At 37.8% G+C, this 12,218-nt stretch overlaps 1 protein-coding gene across 1 annotated transcript in view; it reads right to left on the minus strand.

The window, feature by feature from the left end:
- Positions 1-685: 685 nt before the first annotated feature.
- MAN2A1 (mannosidase alpha class 2A member 1) overlaps positions 686-12,218 on the minus strand; it is a 167,673-nt gene continuing 156,140 nt past the window's right edge. Inside the window, exon 22 of the mRNA XM_089684746.1 lies at positions 686-5,506. Within this exon, the coding sequence (XP_089540872.1) occupies positions 5,354-5,506 (153 nt within the window). The 3' untranslated portion in view covers positions 686-5,353. The remainder of the gene's footprint in view (positions 5,507-12,218) is intronic.

Below are 12,218 nucleotides of genomic sequence, written 5' to 3' on the forward strand. Positions count from 1 at the left end.
ACCAGCTTCCCTGTTCCTGATGAAGAAAAGCATCCCCACAACATGAAGCTGAAGATGGTGCGTTCAGGGTGATGTGCAGTATTAGTTTTCTGCCACACATTGTGTTTTTCTTTTAGGCCAAAAAGTTCAATTTTGGTCTCATCTAACCAGAGCACTTTCTTCCAAATGTTTGCTGTTTTCCCTACATGACTTCTCACAAACTGCAAACAGGACTTCTTATGGCTTTCTTCTTGCCACTCTTCCATAAAGGCCAGATTTGTGGAGTGCACGACTAATAGTTGTCCTGTGGACAGATTCTCCCAACTGAGCTGTGGATCTCGGCAGCTCCTACAGAGTTACCATGGGCCTCTTGGCTGCTTCTCCGATTAATGTTCTCTTTGCCCGATCAGTTTAGGTGGACGGCCATGTCTTGGTAGGTTTGCAGTTGTGCCATAATCTTTCCATTTTCGGATGATGGATTGAACAGTGCTCTGTGAGATGTTCAACACTTGGGATACCTGACCTGTCTAGTGTATTCCTTGGCCTTCATGATGCGGTTTGTCAACTAATGTTCTCTAACAAACCTCTGAGGGCAAATGCAAAGCTGTTGAAAAAAAAATTTAGTTAAAAGTAATAACTATTTTTTTTTCAAAATGGAATTGGCATATCCATCCTTAAATCTAATAAGTCAATAAACGAGGACAAATTCTTATTAAAGATAATTTTAATATTTTACAGCTCCCATTTTATTTGTAAAAACATTAGAGAAATTATCAAAAGCTTTAATCAGTTTCAAGAAATTTTGAGACAAAAATATACAATCAGACAAAACAGCAAGAGAGTGATCATTTCTTAAGAAAAAGAACATTCACAATATTTTTAATACTTGCAGTTATGGCATGTAGGAGTTATGTGGCATTCCCTTGGAAAGGAGATAGGAATAGTAAGAAAAAAATTCCATTTGAGAGATTTGTTCATTTGTCAAAAGCAAGAACATATTACAATACAAGAGTAATAATCCATTCTATAAACAAGTCAATCCACCCAAAATTAAAAAACAAAATGTTTCTATATCTGGCAGATGCTTGAGAGTTCTTCTCTGCACATGTACCAAGGCAATAAATAGGGTATTTTTGATTTTTTTTTTTATCCTTATATTATAGTTAATGCAGCTAGAGGAACAAACATCCTCATTCATAACTAGCCCCCAAAGAGGAAAGGGAGCCAGAAACTGTGCTCAGGTGAGTTGATCACTGCCATCCACAAGAAAAGCAAGAAGCTTGCAAGCTAATTAACACATCAGACTTCATTTATAATTGATTTTGGGTGAACTGACTTGTTAATATAATCTAAAATGAGTAATGTATTGTTCCAAAATGTTTTCTAGAACAGTTTTATATCTTAACGTTTATATAATCACCCAACTTTTAAGTGGACTTTTCAGCATTAATGTAACCACCTTTCTGTGTCACCCTAACCCCAATCCAAAAAACGATATCGTGCAATGGTAATCAAAACCGCAGCAGTTATTGCACAAACAGCTCTTACTTTTATCAATCGTCTACTACCATGCCAGAAGCCTAGGTCAAACGTGACAGTCAGTGGCTTCCCAAAGCCTTCTGAGAATTCTACATCATCAGAGCCTGAAGGCAGATTTCAGGCATACAATCGTGAACTCTGGCAAGAGTTCCTTTGTACTTACACAAACATATGCATCTCTGTACAAGCACAATTGAAATTTCATGAGATCAGTTAATACGGTTCCAAAATCTACATTCAAGCTCTGGTGATGTAGCCTTCGCAAAAGGCTGTAGAAGGACACTATCACCAGCTACCAGGCCGAATTAGTAGGCAGGTAGCTGAAAAATGCAAGTGCTGTATTTAAATAAATGCCTTGGTTTTTATTACTGTTATCAGTGGGGTGAAAGGTCTGCTTTAAGGCTGGTGGTTTATACTACATTTTTATTTTCTAAGGAAGCCCTCAGCTTCACAAAAGAGTTAGGTTTTGGCTGTCAGATAAAACAAAAAAAGAGTGAAAAAAGAAAGTCTACATTGTTGTAATGCAAATATTTCATGAAAAATGTAATTTATCAACAAAGCTGGAAAAAACCCTGTTATCTATAAAAATTCCAATTATTAAAACTATATATGGAGGATTCTTTTTTTTTTTTTTTTTTAAATATGATCTTGGTATAAGTATACGGCACTACATATTAATGAACTTTTGAATGAATTGTTAATCCAGAGAGAATATTCTCAGCTGAAATTGGTCTTTAGTAAAAGAAAATACATGTACTTGCAAATACTTGGAATACCAATTTATTTAATATTTGCAATGTTTATCTTGACAATTATGTAATCAATTATCTGTATGTGAAGTAGTTCTTGCTATCCTCTTACAGGAACACAGCATTAGGAAGTTGCTTGTTGCTGTTAAGGCATGACGGAATCTGTAGTTCTAAGCTGCATGCAAATTGACAGTGGCCTACAACTGGTGTAGCACAAAAAAAAATTGATGGCAGCTTTTGATTGGTGAAGAAATTAAATTCCTTGGCATTAGCTAATGTACATAAAGGAATGTGTTTCATTAAACTGGTGGTATAAAATGGAAGGTATGTACATTCAGTTTGCCACAATGTCATTATAACACAAGCACACATTCAGCCGAGAGTCATGGGTTCAGACAACAAGAAAAAAAAAAAAACCAGAAACCAACTCTTCAAAACACAATTGTCATTAAACTTGTAAGAAATGTAAAAAATAAGGCACATTGTTTTTGATATGGTTATTTAGGAAGCAGATAAACATTAATCCTCAACTGGACCTCTGAATATCTAAATCACCTCCATGTTGAAAAAGCAATGGTAAAATTGCACAAATCCCAAACTTTCAGGTAATACATTTCATCACTGAACAACAATGAGCAGAAAAAAAAAAAAAAAAAAAAGATTGCACATAAGTTCTTACATTAAAAAAAAAAAAATCATAGGCCATCAAAATTCAACAACTATTCTTCTCAAAAGGTTGCTGTGATGTACAATTTCTTATTTTTGGTTAAATGTTCTTCTAAATAAAGTCCTCTTCTTCTGAACTATTGATTACAGGCATCCCAAGAAAGAAAATAAATATAGCCAAACAATTTTTTGCTTACAAATCAAAATAGTAAAAATTATTTAAGCAGAACTTTAAAGATAAGCAAAGAATTTCATAAACATTTAAATTTCTATTGAATTTGTTTTAATTGTGCAGCTTTACCTCTCAGGATAATCATTTTCTTTAAAAAAGGTTTACCTCTTAGAGCAAAAGCATCAGCTCAGTGTCAGAAGGTAAGCCCTGGAAGTAGCTGAATCTCTATCCTCAGCTCAATGCCGAGAACATATACTCTCTTCAAGCTGCTTAGGAATGGCAAAAATGTCAAAGCAATTAGGCTTGCTATACATGTCTTTTTTAGAAGCTCAATTGCACTAGCGTTTTATTGCTAAACAGATGGAACAATTGGCTTGCTACTGTCTAGGCTACACAAGATGCATATAGAATGTGATCAACTGAACACAATTAGAGCATTGTGCAATCACACAATATTTTTCACTACTATATGCTACTTTTGTAGATTATAGCACAGCAAACCAATCTTTCCATCAGTTTATCATTTGTTAATGTTGATTTATCTTTAGTGATTTTATAGTACAACTGAGCTACTAATCACCTGTCTTAGCTTTCTTTCATATAACCCAGAGAGCACCTTTTAATGTTCCAAGTAGCTGCTTTTCACACAGATCTGAGGCAAGATATAGGACAGCTGCTGTAGGGACATTCGGCCCAACACTGAACTGATCTCCTGAAAAAGGAAAGAGGAGAATACAGGACAAGAGGTAAAGCTGTCCTGTTTAACAATTTAATAGCAGAGACTAAGATTATAATGAATGTGACATGTTCTCTTTGGAACACACTTTGCTAAAGTATTATTTCTGAATCACACTTTTAGATTAATAAAAAAAAAAAAAACCCAAACATTTACAGCTTTATAAATACAGATCAAGCACTTATGATCTAGTATTATTAAAAGCAATTTTTCTTATGGTGATGTTAGATGGGCAAAATTACATTTTTTAAAAGGAAAATGCTGTATATCTCCACGTTTGCTTAACCACATAAAACTAAACAAATGTGGATTGGATTTATTATCACACGAGAGAGTGTGATTGAAAGCTTGATAGCCAAAAAACAGAGAAACATTTATCAAGCAAATTAGAAACAAAACTGCACTTAAATCAGGCTTGCCTGTCTGTAAAGTTTATGTAACAGTTTATATCTGTATCTGCAACCCCTGTGCCTGAAAATCCTGAGTAGCAAGTTGCAAAGGTATACAGCTGAATTACCACTGGAAAGGAGACATATATAAACTTAAAACATACACAATTATGAAGTATTAACGGGAAGGCTTTGTTTTGTCACAGTGCTACTTTCAAAGCAGCAGGGGGAGGATTTTTATAAATAAGACTGCCCAATTATAATAAATCTGTCTCATTGCTCCAGTTTAGCACTGCTTTGCATTGTGACAGAACTTATAAATGTTCCCCAACTTATGAAAAAGTGCCCATCGGACACTTTTCCAATGTATAGCATTTGTTAACAACTGTTAATCTGACTGGATTTAATGAACAGACTGCTTACTTGTGCAGGCTGACATATGATTACCTTTTTGCCAACCAATTCCTCAACTTATTTTATTGCCACACAGTTCCAAGAGGTAAGTTGGCATATTAAATTGACAGCTATAAAGGAGACTGTGACAAACCATGGCTAGGGTGAGTGGAATGCTGGAAGGATGTAGAGAAGGACATTATCCTACACAGAAACCAGTTAAAACTGAAGGGACAGGACGGTTTTACAGTAATCTAAATAAATTACCTTGACACCGTATTAAACAGCTTTTGGCAACATACAGACTGGTAACTTTAACAAAAGTTGTCTTTGACCTACTTCCTCCAATGTTTCACATGTTCTTTGCATTTTGTTTTAAATATCAATTCTGTGGCTCTCCAATTGTAACAATTATTTGGCCACTTGCTTCACTTGAGAAAACATTTTGTTAAGTATATTTTTACCATCATAATACTCAACTTTAGAATTTAGAGAGAACAAAGGAAATCAATTAAAGAGTCTAAGTTCAGGTTCTTTAGAAAAAAAAAAAAAAAGAAAAAAATATACTTCATGTACGGGATGAAGGTGGATAAAACATGGCTTTTCTTGGAGGTGTTGTCAACAGAAAACGTTGAAATCAAATCCTCACAGTGTCCAGAAGCTGGTATAGCAATGTGCTTCTTTATTGCATGTAAAACACATAAGAGAAAGTTGTTGCTTACAGCAAAGTTCATCTCAGTTTTACTCGAAATGTGCTAATGTCCATGGGGCTCATGGTGATCGTGCTTATGTTTTGAGCATCTGTAGATGTATGCATTAAAGATAAAGTTGATGATCTGAGACTCTCAACTTTAAATGCACTGAAAAGTTCATAAACCGAAATCTGAAAACAAAGAAAAGCACAATCAATTCTCACTGATTTTTTAATTTTTTTTTCAAATTAAAGGGCACTTCATAGTTATATTTTCTCTTCATAATAAACTTTGTGATCAGAATAATTGATAATTACCAATATAATAAACAGCTGTGATGCAATAGTGACAAACAGAGAGAGACAGCTGCTAATCAGGACTACAAAAATAAAAGCTATCACTTTCAAAATCAGTGTGGCTGAATGGGGCTCCACCTGCACAGTTGCATCATGCATGAACAAACAGCTGTGAATAAACGAATGCAGGCCATAGACGGTTCGACAATCGGCCGATTTTTCGTCCGAAAGAATAATTGGCCGATTTTCACACTGTTAGTTGGGCAATGGCATTGGCCGATTTTTGTGGTTCCTCATTTCGTTTATCGATCATGCCGGAAACTTTGTGAAAAACCGATTTTCGAAATCGTTGGTGGCAACATCAGATTGGTAGTCCATTGAGCTCTACAACTTAGAGCCCATACAGAAGAATGGGCATAAAGCTGGAGGAAGAGTTTGCAGGAGCCTGGCATTGCTCCCATGATCCACTGATTGCGGGTGCAATGCTTTGCAAGCTCCTGTGAAAAAAAAAAAAAAATTTTTTTTCCTGCACAAATATGAGCATTTATTATCCTTTTTCAAAGATAAATTTAGCTTTTAAGTACTGTCCATGATAATTTTTTTTTATTTGCACTGACAGTTAAATTTTCAGGACAAATATTTCAAATTTTCACTCTTTTTGGCAGGTAAGCAATGCTAATAAAGAAAGGTGTAGTAAAATTTTAAGAAAAAAAAATGCGAAAGACAACAATCTCTAGGAGGAATAAAAAAAAAGGTTAGTGGAGAGAAATCATCAAAGGTTGTTGCTTGCGTTATGTCGGTGCATACAACTACACAAGGCCACATGCCATCAACATTTTTAAAAAATGCTGTATGGTATCTTACCGCATACTTGGATGCAGTAAGATACTGCTTTGCGAATTGTCCCCTGTGTGGGCATGGAAATCTGGAGGCAGGAAGGGACTTGCAGAGGTAAGAATAATCAAAACCGTGATATTGAATTAGAAGGTGGAGATCCATATTTAGTAGTTCTCTTGCATCAGACAGAATGATCAGGTCAAAGTTTTAATCTGAGTTTTCAGTCCACTTTAAGAACTAAAGCATTTATGTCTTCCATACAGTGGGTCTGGTTGTGAGCAATGATATCTCTCATAAGTGAAGCAGATATCTTTGTTATGTTCTTTATGGTGTGTATTTATTGATTCATTCCTTTTTTTGTAAATCAGTCTTGTTTCACTAATATAATATATCTCTGGTTGCATGGTTTCATTGATTGCATTAAATACAGTACAGTTTTTATTTTCTAATTCTTTATGCGTGTTTTATGGTACAATATGATACAAAATCAGTAACAAAAGGAATATTTGAAATGTCATTCTATGAAGGCATTTAAAAAAGGAGGTAGCTTAATGATCTGTGTCAGTCTTGTGTGGCTGGAGAAATGTCAGGGTTCCCAGAAAAAATTACTAAGGGTGATGTTAACTATTCTGAGGTAAGAGGAAGGGATGTGTACAGGTAGGGTCTTGCAGGAGAGAGAAATTTGAGAAGAATTGCCATCTTAATGATGCTGCAGTGTCCAAACCATGAGATGACTGCCCCATGCCATTTCATTAGCAATAGTTTTAGGTTACAGTGGAGTGGTGGGAAGTTTATAGAGAATGTATCTTTCAGGTAAAATGGAATGTAAGTGCCCAAATATTTACCTGCCTTTGAGGCCCATTTAAATTTAAACTTTTGTTGGAATGGGGTTCTCAAGTTGGTTGGTATTGATAGCCCTCTATTGTTTCAGATTTTGCAATATTTATTATCAGATGGGAAGACTACAAATTCCTGTAGTACACTGGGAAGGGAGAAGATAGGCTTGGTCAGGGAGAATACGAGGTCATTGACAAATGCCAATATTTTATGTTTACATATTTGCAAGCCTTGAGTGTTTGGGTTATCTCTGATTCTGCATAGAAAGGGATCTAGGCTAAAGCAGGAAAAGGAAAAGCACGGGGCAGCGGCCCTGCCTTGTCTCTTTCAAAATGAAAAAAGGGACATCAGAAGACTCCATTCACTTTAACTAATGCTGTCAGCATGGAATGGATCTGTTTCTGCATCTTATACCAATATGGACCTGAGAACATGAAGTTCCAGCTAATTAAATGCCTTCTTGGCATCAGTGGCTAACAGGAGGCATGGGTCAGAGACGGAATTAGCTGCATGGATCAGTGTATGGTATGGTATGGCTCAAAGTATTTTGGTTGTATTATTCTGGGGCTCTTGTGTTGGCAGAAAACTAACTAGGGTTGCAAATAATGGTATTTTCATAATCAATTAGATGGCCGATTGTTTTGATTAATTATTCAGATACAAACCTTAAAGAAAAATAAATGTGTTGTGCAATTTAGCCCCCCACTACCTCCTCACAGGCTACAATTAATAGCAACAGGAGCCAATGGCTCCCACTGCTGCATCTGAGTCCTGCGAGGAGGGAGAGAGAGGGCAGCATTGAGGCACAGAGCAAGATTGAGATCAGGTTAAGTATAATAAAAGGGGGCTGAGAGCTGACCACAGAGACTGCATTAAAAAGTGTTACTAAACCCACAACAGTAAAATCAGTCTGTATATGCAGTTAAGCATGCTTGTTATGTGGAACCTAAGGGGTTAATCCTCTGTAAAAAGGCTGTTTGATCCTGTCTTCTCTGATCCTCCCATTCTTCCAGTGTCTCCCTCTAATCTCCTGATAAGAAATATGGTGTGGAGACACTGCACACGCTCAATTTGGTGTGTATTGCTACAGAGTTTTTTTTTTGTTTTTTTTTCCTTGGGAGTGTGCATGTGATCAGCACAGGGCCAATCAGCACTGCCCAGACATAAGTCAGACGCTCTGCATCCTCCCTAAGAAAACTCCTCCTGCAAGCTTTAACCAGAGCTCTGCTGAACACTGATATAAGTCACAAGATTGCTCTAACTGCTGATGAGAAAAGGTATTTAGCAGTTTATATTTACTAAAATAATTGCATTTTCATGTACTGTGGGAGACCAGATATAGTGAATGCAGGGTCCTGGGTTTACTAACACTTTAAGGTAAAAAATCATTCATATTCACTGGTTCTCAGGCACTTGACATACATGAACGGTGTATCGAGTAACAAATGTAACATGTAAACAAATCATGCACTCTGTATGCAGTCCAACTAATTAGCTGACCAACTAATCAAGAATGAAGACTATTAACAACTATTTTAATTATCAATTACATTTGATTATGTTGATTCGTTGTTTCAGCCTTAAAACAAACTTGGTTTAAATGTATAAGTGTAGTACGGGGTGGACAGACACAGGTAGTTAGCATTTTGGTGAATATTTTGAAAAGCATATTTAATTGAGATTGGGCAATAGCTAGCACAAGACAATGGATCTTTTATTGTCCTTGGGGAGAACAGATAGGTTAGCTTTTAGAAATTTTTAAATGTTGTGAGTGGGATAGTGAATTGAGGGCACCGTGAGGTAGGTGCAGATCTTGGAGGGCTTTGGCTAAAAGGTGGCTACATTTATTGCAATGTTCATAGTATAGACACTTGCAACATGGAAGAGCTGCCTTAGCTCTTTATAAGTTGAGAGAATTTAAATGTTTTTTTTTTTCCAGAGAACTCAACACACTCTCTCTGTATATTGTTTATTTTTATGGTTGGATTCCAGATAGTGACTCGCCCTTGGTCCATGTTTAATTTAGACACCTCTGATAAAAGCTTTGTGTGTCATCCATACCAGCTTGGGATCACTGTTCACTGACGTGTAATGAACCTAGCTTCTTGAGTACATTTGTTAGGATCTGGGGTCTTGGAGAAGGTTTTCATTCAAGCTACAGTGCCAGGGTAGGGCAGTTGACTTGTGGTTCATTTGAGCAAAAAAAAAAAAAAAAATTATCTGACAAAGTGATATTTCCTATGTTGAATTTAGTGAATAGTGGATGCCTTGATGCAGGATTACAAATAGATAAGGGAATAAACTTTGTGGGGAGAGAAATAGCGGGTACAGTCTGCTGTGTCTCTGTGGTAGAACTGCAAAATATTGTGTAGGACGTAGGGAATGGAGAATGTCTTTACAGGTGGCATGGGTGATGGGTTAGGAATTAGATAAAACATCTGCATCAGGTATCAGAATTCAGCAGGATGCTCAAGTCGCCCCCCCACAATGGGGATCCCTTCTGAGATGGTGGATAGCTTGTCCATAATGGATTTCAGGAAGCAATCTGGGTGAGAATATGGGCCATAGATTGCTGCTAAGGTGACTTTAGTGGAGCCTATCAGGCCTTTGAGAAAGAGGTATCTGCCATTTTACTCACGCTTGGAATCAAGTAATGTCCAAGGAACCTGGCAGAAAATCAGAATGGAAGCCCCCTTCAGTTTAAAATTTCTGGTATTGGTATGACAGGATGTCAGGAAATAGCAAACTCGCAGACAGGGAGTTTTGTTCTTCTTAAAATTAGTTTCTTGAATGTATGCAATTTGTACATGCATTCTCTTCAGGTCGAGGGGGACTCTGGTCTCGTGGTGTTTAAACACTTTGCGTTAGTGAGATTATGATCATCTTCCCCATTGCTGGAATCCAGAGGAGGTGGGGTGGGGGTCTAATGCAGGAAGGGGGGGGGGGAGCAAGATAAGCTCAGACCTAGGTAGGGCAAAGGGAATGGACAGAAGGTTGTGAAGGATGTGTTAAGGCATGAGGTGGGCTGGGGCTAGGAGTGTGAGGAAGGACTAGCAGATGAGGAAGAAGGGAAGTGAGAGGGGAAGTCATATAGGGGGGAAATCTAAACAAGTGTTTATTAAATTTACACACACCAGATAGATGTAAGGTCTGCATGTGGTAGGGTAGGCAAGCAAAAAAATAACCGAGTCAAACTGCCGATTGGCGATATTGCTACATTAAAATGTGACTAAACAATCCCTATTCCGCTGGTAAATTTGAAATCTATGGCGATTTAACCTCAACCACTGATAATGGGTCATGGTTCCTGGATCAATAGATGATGTGAAGTTAATGAGGATTCTATCCAACCTACTGAGGGAGGCACAAACCCCTCAGGGCCTCTTCCAATACCCAGCTTGTGACCATTGGACAGATCACCTTGCATTAAAGGTCTCCTGTGTCGGTGAGGCTTAACTGATAAGTATGTCTCCTCAGTGGTTGTGAATGCAGTAGGCCCCATGTCAAAATGTAATAGACAATGAAAATTTTGGACAATATTCAACAGTCAAGATGTGCCCTTACTTCCTTGAAAAGGGATTACCCTGGAGTGGAGATCCTGAGTAGCATCCTGATCATAGATCAAACAATCTAAGATGTAATGTGGTTGGAAAATTTTAAGTTGTAATAAAGATGTGCATTTGTTGTGGTAATAATTTCTAAAAAGGTAAAACCTAAACCTTAAAGCTCTTAACATGTTGTAACTGAACTTACAAAATATATAACCATTGTCAGTACTGAGATACTTTGACTAAAAATTAAACCCAGGTCTTTCCATTAACAGATATTCCACAGGGTGTCCACCAGACTGTTAGTATATTATCACTGTATACACGGATTCCCAGGAGATGTGAATAAAGTTGTAACAGTGCAGATCAGATCCCAGTGTGGTCTTATAGGGGGGAATCCAGTTTATAGTGGGGAGGTCAGATAGAACAGACCATCCAGGAGAGGAGTATTGGCTAACCTTTCTGGCTAGGTGCAATTAGCTCAATACAGTGTGAAGGACTACAAACCACGTAAAAGGTATTCATGAGCAGCCATAGGAGGATATATAGCCAAAGTAATATCTCCACAATCCAACCCTCCCTTGGTGAAACGTGCGGGTGTTCAGTTGCGAGAAGTGGGGCATGGGTTTCAATTTGTACCCATTGGGTGGTAGAAATATGGATCTCCTGGGTTCATCTGTGTAGTGTGGAGAAGATGGGTGCTCAGAATATAGCTTAATGGAGAATGTGAATGCTGTGATGTGCTTACTGGATCCAGGAGTTGCTAGTGGATCAGCCCAGTTGGTGTTCGATCCAGGGCATCTGGTGTATTGTGGAAGAAGGATATGCTGCAGGCAAATCTAGCGGCAAGTAATTCAGGAGTGACATTGAAGCTCCTTCCAGCTAAACAAACAAGTCGGGAATTGGTGGATGGCAAAGACTCCAGAGGCCTTTCTCATCAAAGAGTAGAAAGGATTGCTCCATTTTGTATGATGCATTCTGACTGTGCAGCAGATTTAGAAGGGACTTTACTTTTCGTCTCATCATCAGGGTGAGTCAGGACAAATCAAGCAGTAGATGTATGAAGAATATGAGACTCAATTGCCCTGCCTGCATCATGATCTCCTCTTTGGTCATGTAAGGATGCGACCAGAATAGCATGCTCTGAGGAGGTCAGATCTGGTATTGCACAACCTCAGGGTGCAATGTACTCAACATTCTGGGGAATTCACCTACTGCAGAACTGGAATTAGATTAAGTATGACTACAATGGTAGCTTTAAGGTCAGTCTCCAATGTAGCCTCCAGGATGCCTCAAAGCCTGATGTTATTCCAGCGACTTCTGCTTTCTTTGTCTTCTGCCTGCAACATTGGGTGGGCAGCTGTTATCGTCTCAAGAGTGACCAA

Source organism: Staurois parvus, unplaced genomic scaffold (genome assembly GCF_062004578.1).
Source record: "Staurois parvus isolate SC_StPar_1 unplaced genomic scaffold, SC_StPar_1.0 ptg000354l, whole genome shotgun sequence".
NCBI lineage: Eukaryota > Metazoa > Chordata > Amphibia > Anura > Ranidae > Staurois > Staurois parvus.